Source organism: Stenella coeruleoalba (assembly GCF_951394435.1).
Source record: "Stenella coeruleoalba genome assembly, chromosome: 9".
NCBI classification, from domain to species: Eukaryota; Metazoa; Chordata; class Mammalia; order Artiodactyla; family Delphinidae; genus Stenella; species Stenella coeruleoalba.
This window is the reverse complement of record NC_137155.1, coordinates 3,203,521-3,222,298: the sequence shown is the minus strand read 5'-3', so window position 1 is coordinate 3,222,298 and position 18,778 is coordinate 3,203,521. Positions and strand designations below refer to the sequence as shown.

At 39.5% G+C, this 18,778-nt stretch overlaps 1 protein-coding gene across 1 annotated transcript; it reads left to right on the top strand.

The window, feature by feature from the left end:
* Nucleotides 1–3,068: 3,068 nt before the first annotated feature.
* On the top strand, nt 3,069–3,986 carry LOC307191825 (non-selective voltage-gated ion channel VDAC1-like; the record flags this gene model as incomplete). The annotated part of the gene is given in 2 exon segments (XM_079932045.1): nt 3,069–3,673; nt 3,676–3,986. Coding segments are annotated over 2 exon segments (849 nt in total). The 5' UTR covers nt 3,069–3,135.
* Between the last annotated feature and the right edge of the window lie 14,792 nt (nt 3,987–18,778).

Here is an 18,778-nt window from a genome sequence, read left to right as displayed (position 1 = left end):
AGGGGCGCTATCACAATAAAATCAAATCCCATGACTGCTGGGTGGGTGACTCACAAACTGCAGAACACTTATACCATAGAAGTCCACCCACTGGAGTGAAGGTTCTGAACCCCACATCAGGCTTTCCAACCTGGGAGTCTGGCAACAGGAGGAGGAAATCCTAGAGACTCAGACTTTGAAGTCTGGCAGGATTTGATTGCAGGACTTCAGCAGGACTGGGGGAAAAAGAGACTCCACTCTTGGAGGGAACACACAAAGTAGTGTGTGCAACGGGACCCAGGGGAAGGAGGAGTGACCCCATAGAAGACTGAACCAGACCTACCTGCTAGTGTTGGAGGGTCTCCTGCAGAGGCAGGGGGCAGCTGTGGCTCACCAAGGGATAAGGACACTGGCAACAGAAGTTCTGGGAAGTACTCCTTGGTGTGAGCCCTCCCAGAGTCCATCATTAGCCCCAACAAAGAGCCTGGGTAGGCTCCAGTGTTGAGTCACCTCAGGCCAAACAACCAACAGGGAGGAAACAAGCCCCACCCATCAGCAGACAAGTGGATTAAAGTTTTACTGAGCTCTGCCCACCAGAGCAACAGCCAGCTCTACCCACTACGAGTCCCTCCCATCAGGAAACTTGCACAGCCTCTTAGGTAACCTCATCCACCAGAGTGCAGACAGCAGAAACAAGAAGAACTACAAACCTGCAGCCTGTGGAACAAAAAACACATTCACAGAAAGATAGACAAGATGAAAAGGCAGAGGGCTATATACCAGATGAAGGAACAAGATAAAACCCCAGAAAACAACTAAATGAAATGGAGATAGGCAATCTTCCAGAAAAAGAATTCAGAAGAATGATAGTGAAGATGATCCAGGACCTCGGAAAAACAATGGAGGCAAAGATCAAGAAGATGCAAGAAATGTTTAACAAAGACCTAGAAGAACTAAAGAACAAACAAACACAGATGAACAATACAATAACTGAAATGAAAAATGCACTAGAAGAAATCAATAGCAGAATAACTGAGGCAGAACGGATAAGTGACCTGGAAGACAGAATGGTGGAATTCACTGCTGTGAAACAGAATAAAGAAAAGAGAATGAAAAGAAATGAAGACACCATAAGAGACCTCTGGGACAACATTAAATGCAACAACATTCACATTATAGGGGTCCCAGAAGGAGAAGAGAAAGAGAAAGGATCTGAGAAAATATTTGAAGAGATTATACTAGAAAACTTCCCTAACATGGGAAAGGAAATAGCCACCCAAGTCCAGGAAGCACGGAGAGTCCCATACAGGATAAACCCAAGGAGAAACACGCTGAGACACATAGTAATCAAATTGGCGAAAATTAAAGGCAAAGAAAAATTATTGAAAGCAACAAGGGAAAAATGACAAATAACATACAAGTGAACTCCCATAAGGTTAACAACTGATTTCTCAGCAGAAACTCTGCTGAGAAGACAGAAGCGAGTGGCATGATATACTTAAAGTGATGAAAGGGAAGAACCTACAACCAAGATTACTCTATGCAGTAAGGATCTCATTCAGATTGAATGGAGAAATCAAAAGCTTTACAGACAAGTAAAAGCTAAGAGAGTTCAGCACCACCAAACCAGCTCTACAACAACTGCTAAAGGAACTTCTCCAAGTGGGAAACACAAGAGAAGAAAAGAACCTAAAAATAAAACCCAAAACAATTAAGAGAATGGTAATACACACACACATATCTATAATTACCGTAAACGTGAATGGATTAAATGCTTCAAGCAAAAGACAAAGTCTTGCTGAATGGATACAAAAACAAGATGCATATATATGCTGTCTACAAGAGACCCACTTCAGACCTAGGGACACATACAGACTGAAAGTGAGGGGATGGAAAAGATATTACATACAAATGGAAATCAAAATAAAGCTGGAGTAGCAATACTCATATTAGATAAAATAGACCTTAAAATAAAGAATGTTACAAGAGATAAGGAAGGACAGTATGTAATGATGAAGGGATCAATCCAAGAAGAAGATATAACAATTATAACTATATATGCACCCAACATAGGAGCACCTCAATACATAAGGCAACTGCTAACAGCTCTAAAAGAGGAAATAGACAGTAACACAATAATAGTGGAGGACTTTAACACCTCACTTACACCAATGGACAGATCATCTAAACAGAAAATTAATAAGGAAACACAAGCACAAAATTACACAATAGACCAGATAGATTAAATTGATATGTATAGAACATTCCATCCAAAACAGCAGATTACACTTTCTTCTCAAGTGCACATGGAACATTCTCCAGGATAGATCACATCTTGGGTCACAAATCAAGCCTCAGTAAATTTAAGAAAATTGAAATCATATCAAGCATCTTTTCTGACCACAATGCTATGAGATTAGAAATCAATTACAGGGGAAATAAATGTAAAAAAACACAAACACATGGAGGCTAAACAATATGTTACTAAATAACCAAGAGTTCACTGAAGAAATCAAAGAGGAAATCAAAAAATACCTAGAGACAAATTACAACAAAAACACCACGATCCAAAAACCTAAGGGATGCAGCAAAAGCAGTTTTAAGAGGGAAGTTAATAGCAAAATAAGCCTACCTCAAGAAAAAAGAAAAATCTCAAACAATCTAACCTTACACCTAAAGGAACTAGAGAAAGAAGAACAAACAAAACCCAAAGTTAGCAGAAGGAAAGAAATCATAAACATCAGAGAAGGAATAAATGAAATGGAAACAAAGAAAACAATAGCAAAGATCAATAAAACTAAAAGTTGGTTCTCAAGAAGATAAACAAAATTGATAAACTGTTAGCCAGACTCATCAAGAAAAAGAGGGAGAGGACTCAAATCAATAAAATTAGAAATGAAAAAGAAGAAGTTACAACAGACACTGCAGAAATACAAAGCATCCTAAGAGACTCCTACAAGCAACTCTATGCCAATAAAATGGACAACCTGGAAGAAATGGACAAATTCTTAGAAAGGTATAACCTTCCAAGATTGAACCAGGAAGAAATAGAAAATATGAACAGACCAATCACAAGTAATGAAATTGAAACTGTGATTAAAAATTTTCCAACAGGTAGATGCCACGGAGCCCACTGCCACCACTTCTGAGCAGAAGATGGCTGTGCCTCCCACGTATGCTGATCTTGGCAAATCTGCCAGGGATGTCTTTACAAAGGGCTATGGGTTTGGCTTAATAAAACTTGATTTGAAAACAAAATCTGAGAATGGACTGGAATTTACAAGCTCAGGTTCAGCCAACACCGAAACCACCAAAGCGACGGGCAGTCTGGAAACCAAGTACAGATGGACCGAATATGGTCTGACGTTTACGGAGAAATGGAACGCTGACAACACACTAGGCACGGAGATTACTGTGGAAGATCAGCTTGCACGTGGCCTGAAGCTGACGTTCAATTCATCCTTCTCACCAAACACTGGGGAAAATAATGCTAAAATCAAGACAGGGTACAAGCGGGAACATATCAACCTGGGCTGTAACATGGATTTCAACATTGCCAGGCCTTCCATTTGGGGTGCTCTGGTGCTGGGTTATGAGGGCTGGCTGGCTGGCTACCAGATGAATTTTGAGACCACAAACTCTCGAGTGACCCAGAGCAACTTTTCAGTTGGCTACAAGACTGATGAGTTCCAGCTTACACTAATGTAAATGATGAGACAGAGTTTGGTGGCTCCATTTATCAGAAGGTGAATAAGAAGTTGGAGACTGCTGTTAATCTGGCCTGGACAGCAGGAAACAGTAACACTCACTTTGGAATAGCAGCCAAGTACCAGATCGACCCTGACGCCTGCTTCTCAGCTAAAGTGAACAACTCCAGCCTGATACGGTTAGGATATACTCAGACCCTAAAGCCAGGTATCAAACTGACACTGTCAGCTCTGCTGGATGGCAAGAATGTCAACACTGGTGGCCACAAGCTTGGTCTAGGACTGGAGTTTCAAGCATAAATGAATACTGTACAATTGTTTAATTTTAAACCATTGTGCAGCATAGCTACCTTCAGAATTTAGTGTACCTTTTAATGTTGTTTGTCTGGGATGCGAGTATCACTAAATATCATGTTAGATTTCCAGGTTAAAGATGATTCAGCTTTAGGGTGTTACTCTTTCAGTGGTACAGAAGAAACCCAATTTCAAAAAATGTCCTTTCAGCTGTAGACTTGAGGGGAGCTTGCTGGCCCCTCTAGAGATGTCAGGTTTCTTTGTTACCTAGAAATGGCTGCAAGTGGAAGTTGATAATTTGCAGGCACTTTGCAATTTGTAAATTCGTATTGAGTAAATGAATGAAATTGTGACTTCCTGAGAATTGAACCTTGGTTTCCTACCCTGATTGAGGAGAGGCTGTTTGATGGTGTATACAAACTCATCTGAAAGGGACTTTTTTAGGCAGGGACTTTTTCCACCCCAATCCATCACCTCTTTTACACCAAAAGTAGTCTGCTGGGCATGGTAGCTGTTTCTTTTGTGCCATTTTGGGGTGGAGAAGGTGGATGTGATGAAGCCAATAATTCAGGACTTAACTGTGTTTTTTCTCATGTTGTGTCTTTTTGCCCTTGCACCAGAGTATGAAATAGCTTCTAAAAGCTACAGCTACAAGCTGGGAAGAGTCTCTGTGACTGTAATCACATGGTGACAACACTCAGAATCTAAATTGAACTTCTGTTGTATTCTCGCCACTCAGTTTATTTTTTAGCAGTTTAATGGGTACATTTTAGAGTCTTCCATTTTGTGTGGAGTTAGTTCCTCCCCTTCAAATGCTGTAATTAACATCACTTAAAATAAAACTTGAATAAAATATTGAAACCTTAAAAATAAATTTCCAACAAACAAAAGTCCAGGATCAGATGTCTTCACAGGTGAATTCTATCAAACATTTAGAAAGCAGCCAACACCCATCCTTCTCAATCTCTTCCAAAAAATTTTCAGAGGAAGGAAACTCCCAAACTCATTCTATGAGGCCACCATCACCCTGATACCAAAACAGACAAAGATACTACAAAAAAAGAAAATTACAGACCAATATCACTTATGAATATAGATGCAAAAATCCTCAACAAAATACTAGCAAACAGAAGCCAACAACACATTAAAAGGATCATACACCATGATCAAGTGGGATTTATCCCAGAGATGAAAGGATTCTTCAATATATGCAAATCAATCAATGTGATACACCATATTAAAAAATTGAAGAAGAAAAACCGTATGATAATCTCAATAGATGCAGAGAAAGATTCTGACAAAATTCAACACCCATTTATGATAAAAACTCTCCAGAAAGTTGGCATAGAAGGAACCTATTTCAACATAATAAAGGCCATATATGACAAACCCACAGGAAACATCATCCTCAATGGTGAAAAACTGAAAACATTTCCTCTAATATCAGGAACAAAACAAGGATGTCCGCTCTCACCACTATTATTCAACATAGTTTTGGAAGTCCTAGCCATGGCAATCAGAGAAGAAAAAGAAATAAAAGGAATACAAATTGGAAAAGAAGAAGTAGAACTGTCACTCTTTGCAGGTGACATGATAATATACATAATAGATAATCCTAAAGATACCACCAGAAAACTACTAGAGCTAATCAATGAATTTGGTAATGTTACAGTATGCAAAATAAATGCACAGAAATCTCTTGCATTCCTATACACTAATGATGAAAAATCTGAAAGAGAAATTAAGGAAACTCTCTCATTTACCATTGCAACAAAGAGGATAAAATATCTAGGAATAAACCTACCAAAAGAAACAAAATACCTGTATGCAGAAAACTATAAGACACTGATGAAAGAAAATAAAGATGATACCAACAGATGGAGAGATATACCATATTCTTGGATTGGAAGAATCAATATTGTGAAAATGAGTATACTACCCAAAGCAATCTACAGATTCAATGCAAGCCCTACCAAATTACCAATGGCATTTTTTACAGAACTAGAACAAAGTGTCTTAAAATTTGTATGGAGACATAAAAGACCCCGAATAGCCAAAGCAGTCTTGAGGGAAAAAAATGGAGGGGGAGGAATAAGACTCCCTGACTTCAGACTATACTACAAAGCTACAGTAATCAAGACAATATGATACTGGTACAAAAACAGAAATATAGATCAATGGAACAAGATAGAAAGCTCAGAGATAAACCCACACACCTATGGTCAACTACTCTATGACAAACGAGGCAAGGATATACAATGGAGAAAAGACAGTCTCTTCAATAAGTGCTTCTGGGAAAACTGGACAGCTACATGTAAAAGAATGAAATTAGAACACTCCCTAACACCATACACAAAAATAAACTCAAAATGGCTTAGAGACCTAAATGTAAGACCGGGCACTATAAACCTCTTAGAGGAAAACATAGGAAGAACACTCTTTAACATAAAACAGCAAGATATTTTTTGGTCCACCTCCTAGAGTAATGGAAATATAAAAACAAAAATAAACAAATGGGACCTAATGAAACTTCAAAGCTTTTGCACAGCAAAGGAAACCATAAACAAGACAAAAAGACAACCCTCAGAACAGGAAAAAATATTTGCAAATGAATCATCAGAAAAAGGATTAATCTCCAAAATATATAAACAGCTCATGCAGCTCAATATTAAAAGATAGGTGGATATTAAAATCCAAAATTAAAATCCAATATTAAAATCCAAAAATGGGTGGAAGACCTAAATAGACATTTCTTCGAAGAAGACATACAGATGGCCAAGAAGCACATGAAAAACTGCTCAACATCACTAATTATTAGAGGAATGCACATCAAAACTGCAATGAGGTATTACCTCACACCAGTTAGAAAAGGCATTGTCAGAAAATCTACAAACAACAAATGCTGGAGAGGGTGTGGAGAAAAGGGAACCCTCTTGCACTGTTGGTGGGAATGTAAATTGATACAGCCACTATGAAGAACAGTATGGAGATTCCTTAAAGAACTAAAAATAGAATTATCATATGACCCAGCAATCCCACTACTGGGCATATACCCAGAGAAAACCATAATTCAAAAAGACACATGCACCCCAATGTTCATTGCAGCACTGTTTACAATAGCCAGGTCATGGAAGCAACCTAAATGCCCATCAACAGATGAATGGATAAAGATGATATGGTACATATATACAATGGAATATTACTCAGCTAAAGAAAGGAATGAAATTGAGTCATTTGTAGAGACGTGGATGCATCTAGAGACTTTCATACAGAGTGAAATAAGTCAGAAAGAGAAAAACAAATATCATATATTAACGCATATATGTGGAACCTGGAAAAATGTTACAGATGAACTGGTTTGCAGGGCAGAAATTGAGACACAGGTGTAGAGAACAAACGTATTGACACCAAGGGGGCAAGGCAGCGGCAGGTGGGGATGGTGGTGTGATGAATTGGGAGATTGGGATTGACATGTATACACTGATGTGTATAAAACAGATGACTAATAAGAAAAATAAATAAATAAACATAAAAAAATTTGTTCATACAAAATCTGCATATGGATATTTTAACATCTTTATTCAATATTGCCAAAATGTGAATGAAACCAAGGTGTCCTTCATTAGATGAATGGGAAATATACTCTAGTGTATTCTGGGAATGGGATAATATTCAGCACTAAAAAAGTAAGCTATCAAGCCATAAAAATATATGGGAAAGGGCTTCCCTGTTGGCACAGTGGTTGAGAGTCCGCCTGCCGATGCAGGGGACATGGATCCGTGCCCCGGTCTGGGAAGATCCCACATGCCGTGGAGCGGCTGGGCCCGTGAGCCATGGCCGCTGAGCCTGCGCGTCCAGAGCCTGTGCTCCGCAACGGGAGAGGCCCCAACAGTGAGCGGCCCGCGTACCGAAAAAAAAAAAAAAAAAATATATATATATATATATATATATATATATATATATATATATATATATATATATAGGAAATTCTTTTTTTTCTCTTTTCTAGTATAAATGATTTAAAATAATGTTAGTTTCTGTTGTACAGCATACTGATTTTGTTTTTGCAGATTCCATTCCATTATAGGTTATTACAAGATATTGAATAAAATTCCCTGTGCTACACAGTAAAAAGAAAAAGAAAAGAATACACATTTCTTTCAAGCACACACACACACACACACACATTTACCAAAAATACGACCAACCACAAGGACATAAATCAAATCTCAACAAGATAACTCCAAAGAAAGTAGAAGTAAAAAAAAAAGGATAAAAATGAGAGGCCAAATTAATAATATAGACTAACTAGATTAGGTATATTTTATAATATTTAATATAGTAGATGGACCTGGGACCCCTGAAACAATTATAAACAACTTTATAACAATAAATATAAAAACCTAGAAGAAATAAATTCTTAGACAATATAGCTTAGGAAAACTCACTCAAAAAATAGAAAAGCAGAACAGTTATATTAACGATCAAAAATTGGAATCTGTAAATATTCCAATAAAGAAAACACAAACCCAGATGATTTTGCAAGTGATTTTACCAAATCTGCAAGGAAAAAAGATAAATTCAGAGACTAGAGAAGGAGGAACATCCTAAATTATTTTATCTCCTAAGAAACAAAGCACTTGGATATGGTGCCAGCCAAACTTAGGTTTAATTTCCAAATCTACCAAGTGACAGGTTTGTAACTGGAGTTATTTACCTAACCTGTCATAGTTTCCTCATCACCCTTTCAGCAAATGTTTTGTGGCATCTCCTATGTTCCTGGCACATTTCTAGACAGTGGGGATACAGGAAGGAACCAAACGGACAATAGCCCTTTTATTCCGGGAGCTGGGAAAGGACATCCCAAGGATGTGTGGGGAGGTAGCATTCAGGCAGAGCCGAGGGTGTATGGGCTCTGGGCAGGAAGTAGGGCAGAAACAGACTGGCCACAGATGGGAGCAGCACAAGAGCATTAGGAGGTGAGATCAGGCAGGGCACAGGGACCAGGCTGTGACTGGACTTGGTTGGTAGGAGTGACAAAGAGAAGAAAAGAATGACTCCAAGATGCTTGACCTGAGAAAATAGAGTTGTTTCTAAATGATGGGGAGGACTGGCCAGGGGAACAGTTTAGGGAAGCTGGTCTCAAGTTCGGATGTGAACATTTTGAGCTGTGTATCCCTCATCCGAGTGGAGGTCTGAGTTGGCTGTTGGATCTAGATTCTAATATAAAATTGAAATGCCATGTGTACATAGTACTTAGAGTTGGCACCTAAAGCCATGAGGTTCTATGAGATCACTGAGAAGGTAAATAGAATTAAAAGGAGAAAGAATCCAAGCAGTGAGCCTCAGGGTACTCCAGCATTTAGAGATCAGGACACAGACAGGAGCCATCTAACTTGATCCTGTGAGAATAGACCACTAAGGTAAGAGGAAGCCAAGCGAACACAAGTGCAAAGGTAAAATGAGGATAATACATTGATAGGAATATCATCTGATTCAGTATATTGTGAATTTCATAAGACATGTAAAGTGCCTTGTGGCTTTCCCTTCCTTTCATTCACTTATATGCCCACAAAAAGACTGAGTTTGCATTCTTTCTGTATGCTTTTGTTTGTCTCTATATGACAAACCACCTGTTTTAGCAACAAGATGGAAGGTAAGTACTCTTTAAAATTGCTTTATTATTATTTATGTACTTATTTATTTATTATGATTTATTGACAATATGTGTCTAGAAAAATAAAAGTGCTCACACCTTTGAATAATTAATTCCATCTCTCAAAAATAACTCATATTAGGGAGAATAATTACATGTACAATATCCTCACTTCAGTATTATATATCATGGTGTAAAATTGGAAAGAAAACATAAATGAACAAAATCAAAGGAATGGTTAAATAAATTTTTAAAAACCACTCATCAGAAATAAAAAGAGATGATTGTAAAAACTGTACCACACAGGAAAAACCAGACTAATAGAAAATGTAAAAAACCTGAAAATACAGAAAGAATTGTCATGATGATTACCGTTACATAAAAAAATAAGAACAAGAGGTAAAGAAAGAAGTTGAATGATGTTTAGCTCATATGCTGGGAGAGTTTCTGTTACAGTAGTATAAATAGAGATGTCTGGGTTTTGTTACTCGCTCCTTTAGTAATTTATCAAATTGTATCTCTACAGCTGAGATTCAGTCACATGATTTTCAAAATCAAACTACATTATTAGTTTAAAAAATGCCATGCTTAAGATCTGTGTTCAGTGATAGTGTGGCGTAACAATTGATCCTGGGTCATACCTCGCAGGAAAGGCTGCATAATTAAGTCATTGAATACAACTTGAAAACACTTTGTTCATAAATCAGTATAAAGGTCTGGCTGTGGTGTTTCTATTCTACAGTCAGGAATACTCCCCAAAGAATATAATAGTTTGTACATGGACAACACCTCCTGAGCAGTCATGTTCAGGCATAGCAGTAAGGTACAGGAGATGTTCTGTCTCCAAGGAGACAAATTCCTCTGCTGTTGCATCCAAACCCAATGGAAAGCTTGAGCAAAACCTCTGTGGTTTATATTTCCAATAAAAATTTAAATGGGCTTAAATGCTAACATCTTTTTAGCTACATAAAATGTAGAATTCCTGATTTACTTAGATAAGTAATTTGAAATATCATAGTTCCAAGAATGAGAGAAGAGGATGAAACAGAAAAATAAAGGGAGAAAAAAGATCAGTTTCACACCTGGTGTTCTCAAAAGCCTTGACAGCCTCTAAGGTCTTAATTGACAGCACTTCTCCTCCTATAACTGAAAATGGCAATGCTAAGAAGTCCAAGTTAGTTCAAGCGAAAATGCGATAGAGTCCATGTAGAACTTAAAATCTATCTGTGAGAAGACAACTCAATAATTCTTATTAAACCCACAGCTTATTTTCAAGTAAGCTCTGGCTTAGTGGATGGAGAGTTATTTTATGAAATAGGAGTTTGAATAAGAAACAGGAAAAGCTAGATAATGGGCACATGTCCTAGAAGTGGGTTTGCCAGAATCAATTTTGCTAGATTGGAAAGTGATCCCCGCAGTGAACTCCCCTAGAATGTGTAATGACTCTGCTTTCTTTCCTTTCCATGTGAGTGTCTAGGAATTGGAGACTAAACTATTAGCAAGTGGAAAAAATCACAATCAAAGTGAATTCAAGAAGACTTACATTATATTCTTAAACTAGAGTAAACTTAGAGATTTTCCTCAAATGAGTGAAAAAGGTATTAGTCCAGTATGATGGAGAGCACTTGAGAATTAGTAGGTGAGCATTTTAATATTAGGATTTGTTTCCTTGATCAAACACCTGTATCTGGTTAGAGTAACTGGGAGAAAAATGATTCTGGGTAATGTAATTAGAAAAGGAATCTTTGGAAGGATATGAAATACACACAGAATCAAGAATAAGGATAGAAAACCAGGATCACAAAACAACAGAAATCAGGAGTCTTGGGAGCAGGGGTTTAATAATAATAATAACAGCAATAGTAACAACAGTAACAGTAGTAACAGTAGCTTGGATCTTTTGGGAGAATACTATGTAACTGGCATTACCCTAAACCATCTGCAGGAATGAAGTCACTAAATTCTCACCCTATGAGATGGTTAGTATTATCCTATTTTGAGATGACAAAACAGACATAATTAGAAGTTTCTTACCAAAAATTCAACAGCTTCTAAGTGGCAGGAAATCTCCCTCGAGCACCATTGTTGTTACCTACAGTGACTCATTCAATGGCACAAGCCAGGGGATTGGTTGGCTTCCACCATTGTTTTCCATTCCACCCCTGCATTCAAGGCCCAAAGTATCCCTGGGCCATAGAGTCTTGGAAGCAGGCATCCAAAAAGGGCATAGGAGTCAAGCCTACTTTCATGCCTACCCTATGATGTTATATCAAACCTGATAGATGCAAGCTATTTCACCCAATTAGCTCTCTTGGTTAGCAAGATGTGATATGAGTTGAAGGTAATAGAGTCAATCTTTTTTTAATTGTAGTATACTTGATTTACAATGTGTTAGTTTCAGGTGTACAGCAAAGTGATTCAGATACATATATATAATATATACTCTATACTATAATGTATAATATATACACTCTTTTTCAGATTCTTTTCCATTATAGTTTATTACAAGATATTGAATATAGCTCCCTGTGCTATACAGTAGGTCCTTGTTGTTTATCTATTTTTTTTCAATATCTAGTAGCTTGTAGCTGTTAATTCCAGTCTCCTAATTTATCCCTCCCTCAACCTTCCCCTTTGATAACCATAAGTTTGTTTTCTATGTCTGTGAGTCCCTTTCTGTTCTGTAAGTTTATTTGTAACATTTTTTTAGATTCCAAATGTAAGTGATATCATATATTTGACTTTGACTTACTTCACTCTTTTTTATGGCTGAGTAATATTCCACTGTATACATGAATCACATCTTGTTTACCCATTCATCTCCTGATGGATACTTAGGTTGCTTTCATGTCTCAGCTATTGTAAATAGTGCTGTTTTTTATACTGGTGTGCTTGTATCTTTTTTGAATTCGAGTTTTTTTCTTTTCTGGATATATGCCCAGGAGTAGAATTGCTGGATCATATAGTAACTCTATTTTTAATTTTTTAAGGAACCTCCATAGTATTCTCCATAGTGGCTGCACCACTATAGATTTATTCTTCACTGAAGAAAGTTGATTTTAGACACACACACACACACACACACACACACAGCTGATAAGCAGAGCACACCAATCTCTAACCCCATCTGGCTACATCTGAAGTGTGACCAATGACAGAAAAGCAAAGAGTTAAAAAAGAGAAACAAGGGACTTCGTCTACCAAGAACTGGTCACTGTGCTTCACAAAGCATTCTCATTCCACGCTCACAAAAATCCAGGAGTGGAGGTGTGACTAACTCCCTTTTATGGTTGAGGGCATCCTATGTAGTGAGACTAAGAAGCTGCCCAGGATGACCCAACAAGTCAGTGGACCCAGCATGATTTCCACCCGGTGTTCTCTGCTTCTAAAGCTCACACTTTTGCTGCCCAGGTAAGGCGATGTGTGCATCTGTCAGTAGTCATAGACAATTAACACACCACACTGTTGGTGGTACAGCTGCATCATCTCCTACTCAAGGGCTGAAGCTCCAATCCTAATTTACCATTTTAATTTCTTCTCCATAGAGAGAAGCCAGCAACGTCATCACTGAGTCACCTTGCTTAACCCAAATGGTCCCAAAAACAGTCTGTGCAAATGCAGTGAGCAAGCAAATTGGAGCCAACTAGTTTTAGTGGACACATACAGTTCCATTCTCCCAGAAATAACTAGTGCATCTCTACCCCCTCCTGCTTCCCTTTGTCTTGGTGCCTAACACTTTCTCTATCACTGTGCACTTTGATTACTTCTGAGACTTCTGAGCCGTATTTAAATTTATCTCTCAATTCTATTTGTGGCACTGCTTTTAGACTACAAGATGTTGACATGGACACAAAGTTGAAACCAAAACTGAAGCCAAAAAAATGCATATGTAAAGGTTTCTGCATCAAAGATCCCGCGGAGGTAAAGATAGAGATGCAATTAAGGACCTCATTCACAGGGTAAAATCCAGCTGAGAGCTGAGAAGGGAGGGCCGGTGGAGGGTTTCAGAGGAAGTATCTGGGCGGATTCCACGTGGCCAACAATGAAAGCGAAATAAGCCAAAGGCGGCCATCTGCACTCGAGAGTGATGCTGACCTCAAGCCACCAGTGGGGGAAGGAAATGGCAATAAAGTGTTGAAAACGGTTAGAAGTAAACATTCGAATGGAGCTTATAAGCCAAAATGCATTAGGTCTAAAGGGCATCTTTTTCTCTCTTCTCAATTTCACTCTCCCTCTGGCCTTCCAGTTGGGCTTTTTAAATTTAGCCGTAATTAGATCTTTTCACCACGCTTCTCTGTAATCTAATTTTTCCACTGCTCTTTAGAGCTCCTAAGAAAACGTCTCACTATGCAGTTTAAAGAGAAATTGGCATCTGACCCCTCCCACATGCTGACAGAGGCTCGAGGCAGTTGCACCAACTGGTAGGCTTAGCGCCAGGGAGAAGAGACCTTCCACCGGGAGCACGATGCTGGAATTTCAGGTGTGGAACCCCAGGGAGTATCCAGGTGAGGGATGCTGTGCCCTGTGTTGCCTCCACCCCCGTCACTTCTTCAGTAGGTCTACTACGAACCGGCCCATTTTCAAGGTAAACCAGATTCAGTCACCTCAGGATGCTCAACAAGCGCTTCTGATTCCCCAAACGTGACAGACGCGGTCGCTCACCCTGATTTAATGAGAGAGAAAACCCAGCTGCTCTCGTCTCAGCTGAAGTCAACACAATTACTTGTTAGCATTTTCCCCATCACTGCGTCAAATATCCAGCCCCTCTCCTCTTCCCAGCCTCTTCTTTCTCTGCCATCCCCTTCACGCATTTGGTTGCTACAGAACGTTCTCTCAGCCTGTTTCCTAGTTTGTTGGGAGTTATGACCACGGTTCTCATCTTCACAGGTCACCAGTCCCTTTCCAATAAGGAGAATATCTAGAACGGCTCTGTTTACTAAACATACAATGAGAGCCACACATGTAATTTTAATTTTCTATTAGCCATATTAAAGAAAAGGAAAGGGGAGAAATAGGTTTTCATCATATATTTAAAATTTAATCCAGTGTATTCACAAGACCGTCATTTCAATATATGGGAGGAGCCGCATTTCACATGCTCAGCAGCAAGGTGTGGTCAGTGGCTCCTTTGGAGGCAGGGAAGCCTAGAATGTGCTCTGCACCCCAGGTAGGAGGGACTTTGCTTACATCATGCCCTAGGTGTTTTCATCTCCACCCACCACGGGGAAGCTCAAAGCCAGGGAAGCCATGCAATCTGCCCACGTTACCCAGCTTGTAAACCACAGAGCTGGAGCTTGAACTCAGGTCTGATTCCAAAGGGCATGCTCTTTCCATTTCACCACACATCTCCCTAATTCCAGAAGAGACAGACTCACCAACCTGGTCCAGGGTCCAGTCACTTCAAAGATGCGGTGGTCCTTCAGACCTTCTCCTATCCATACACAAACTAGGCATCAATCACCCCCTCCAATCTGTCTCCTTTTTGCACACACACACACACACACACACACACACACACACACACTCAGGGAACTTAACCTCTGTAAACTTATAAGAGCCACATGCAGAGCATCTAGCTACAAGTTTGCCACTTCACTTTGATTCCCTCACTTGTCTTGCCATTTCTTAGTATCCTTAATACCTGTGTCATGTGGCTTATTTTTCTACCACTCTCCAAACATTTTGGAGGTCTCTGGTCCTCCTTTTATACCATATCAAATGTTTTTTTCTCAGTCTCCAGGACAATGCACGTTGGCATATTGAAAAAACAGGGCAGAGGATTCCAGGTCAGTATGACTCCAACCAGTAAGCTATCAGGACCAGGACATAAGGATGTTTCAGGCTCTTACACATAGTAAGGGCTGAACCCGTGTGAGTTTTGCACACTGCATTCACAGGGAGGCCACGCTGCCCTCCCTGATGTTAGAACACGGGGACAAGTCTTATCTCTTCCTTCCTCCTAAATTGTCCTTGTCTTCCCTAGAGCCTGCAGGAGAAGTTTCAAACTACCTGCAAGTTAGTTTCAAGGCCTCTGTTATCTGATCTAGCCCAGGTGGGAAGCAGGACACAGGGCAGTTCTGCTCTAAGGGAAAAATCTCCCATGTTCCAAGATCTGCCTTCAGGCTCAACAGCTAACACAGGGCCCAGAGGTCAAACCAGAGGATGGGTGTGTGCTTACTTGGAGGGTCTGAGTATGAAGGAATTAATTTGTTTCAGTCATGGAGATGAGCAGTTTACATGTGTAGTACATATAACAAATAGTACTTTATATATGTGATATATGTGCCTATGTGGAAACCTGCATGTATATGTGTATACATGTGTGTCCACATATATGGTACATATTTTTTAAAACCCTCTTACAGTTTCATAACTATTTCCATTTCCAAGATAAGCCAGTCCTTTTGACATTAGCAAGAGTTTTAATAGATGCCATTTTAAAAGAAGCTGAAAATGGGAAAATCTGATTTTACCACACTACGATTTAATTCTTTCATAGACAAAGGTTCTATTGATTTTAGTCTATGCAATGAACTAAATAATTCTAATATTCAGTTGATAGGCAAAGCAGTGAAGAAGTCTACTGCAAAAGTGCCAGAAGTTTGATTAATTTCAAACAAAAAGCAATATAAGAAAACTATAGGAAAATCAGGTGGGCTATAAATTCCTTTCTCTTTGAGAGAGAGACCAGGCAAGGGAAAGTCTTTTATTTTTGTGTGGGGGGGTTCAATTTATAAATTAAAATATAAATATTTTTACTGTTCTCTGCTATAATCTCTGATTATGACCAAAGATAGCTATAGTGCCTATATCAGGAGATAAGGAATGAGAGTTCTGGGGGAGGTAGTCTGGGAAAAAATATAGGAAAGTGCAGAAAGGTAGGAGAGGGAAGGATAGAGGGAGAGACAAGCTTCCAGTAAGAAGAGGCTGCATTTTTTTCAGTTGTAATAAAATACTAGATAATAACTCTTGGGAAATAAAGAATATGGTGATACGGTTAATAGAAAAGATTTTAAACAATGTGATACAACTTTGTAGTTGAATGCAGCCCAGTAGGATGCTAGTTTAAAAGAAAATAAGGGAGAAAGTAAATTTATTTGTACCCTTAAGATGTACTTTAATTCTTTCAGTTAATTGATTTGAATGACAGTTGTGGATAACTACTGAGCTACAGATGTCCAACTCCAAAATGCAAGAAAAACATGGCTTATCGGTTCTTTTCGAGAAAAGATAGGAGTTTACCTCCCCTTCCTTTCTCCTAAGCTCTGCTGTCTTTGTGAAATATCTCTGGCTCCATCTTCAGAGAAGCAATGTGTGCGCAGCTTTGAAAGAGAGACTGATGTTGGAAAGCTGAGACTCGTCTATCAAAGCAATTCCACACACTGGGTCCCTTTGCACTGGAGACCGAATTTCTGGACTGCCGAGACAGCAGAGACAGACTTATTGCCTAATGACGGTTTTTTATGCTGAAATTACTCTTGTAAATTGATCATCTATTTATTTCCAGGGTGAATGCCCAAGCTATTTGGAAAGGAACTCTATATCGGGGGATATTGATGGACCACGGGACTGCCTCCGGAGTTTACTTAAGTGTTTTAGGGAGAAAAAGACCAGCAAGGCAGGTATGGTGGATGGATGGTCAGTAGAAAGTACCAAAATGCCTTTGGATGGTTATTCATCAGCTTTGAAGGGCAGATGCCAAAGTCTCAGGAGCCCGCTCTGGTTTGGAATTGGGAAGCTTTCTTCTAACATTCTAAGCAAACATTTGGTACAGAGGAAGTGCTGGCAGCCAGCTGAAGGACCTGCTGGAGCCAGATTAACAAGATGAATCAGGAGTGCTGGCTGTCCGAATGTCCCTCAAAGGAGCCAATGTGGCTGACACCTACAGCCCACCGCCTTCAGCCAGCCTGCAAAATAGCCACAGGAATCCACAGGAATCAGGGATTGTGAGACGAGAGATACTGTGTTGTTCAAGGTCAAAGAATAAGAGAGAATAGAAATTCCTATTTTCTTTTCCACTTCCAAGGCTCACATCAAAACAAATTAAAACTGTTAAGCTCCCAATGATGAGGATAGCGTGTCATTGAGCAGTGCCTTGTACAACAGCCCAGGGAACTTTTATAGGATGTCTTTAAAAAGCCATCCAGCAGAGAGTCACCAGACACTCACAGATGGTCATGAAAGTGCCTGAATGCCTTACCATGTCCAATAACCGAAATTGAAATCCAAGGGAGTCAATACTTACATTACTTATGTTTTTCAATAAAAACTAATTAAAGCTACTTAAGGTTTTAGTGATGGGCCTGGGAATGTAATGGAGCAGGTTGAGATTTAGCAGGCCATTCACTGAGTTCTCGATAAGAATCCGAATGAAGAATGAATCAGTGGCTTTTGGATTCCAGCCCATTCACCCCCAGGCAGGGAGGAAGCCTCAGATTCCTTCTTTTCTCTGTGTTCTTCTCTCTCAGCCCCTGGAAGACAGAAAACAGCCTTCTTTTAAAGTTATTGTTAGGAGCTCTCAGAGTTGGTGCTTAGATTCAGCTGGTTTTCAATTTTCCAGCTGGGTTCATTATTTTTTGGAAATGTGAATGGTGGCAAATGCCAACCAAGGGACGTGAAGAGAGGGAAGAATTAGTCACATGATGTTCGGGTCACTTTAGCTCCACTTTTCGTCTCTAACACTGCCTAGAAAACACTCCAGTTCTATTTTAAAGACATCTTTGAATTCACAAAAGGCCATGGCACATGCTTGCTACTGGCTGCTGTGAAGGAAAATTCAAATTCTGGCAAATGGCTGCTTTCATCTGGTCCTTGAACAAAGACGCTCTTTTGAAATTCTGATTGCATCTTGGGGAAAATAAGACATGCTCCCAAATTTAGAAGATAAATTTAGCTTATCACCTAACCTCTGCATAGAACAGCTAGTATTCCCAGGGAACTGTAGCATCCCTGTGCCCTCACACTTCCTGGAATTAGGATGATACACAGATCAAGGACAGCATCTCTCCAGAGATGCTGTGCCCCCACTGCAGGAAAACGAGCTTGCCAGCTCTCTCCAAATGAGCACCAGCGGCACCAAGCAATTCAGTGCAACGCTGAGGGAGAGGCGGGCGTGAATCACACAGTGGCACACCCCGGCTTT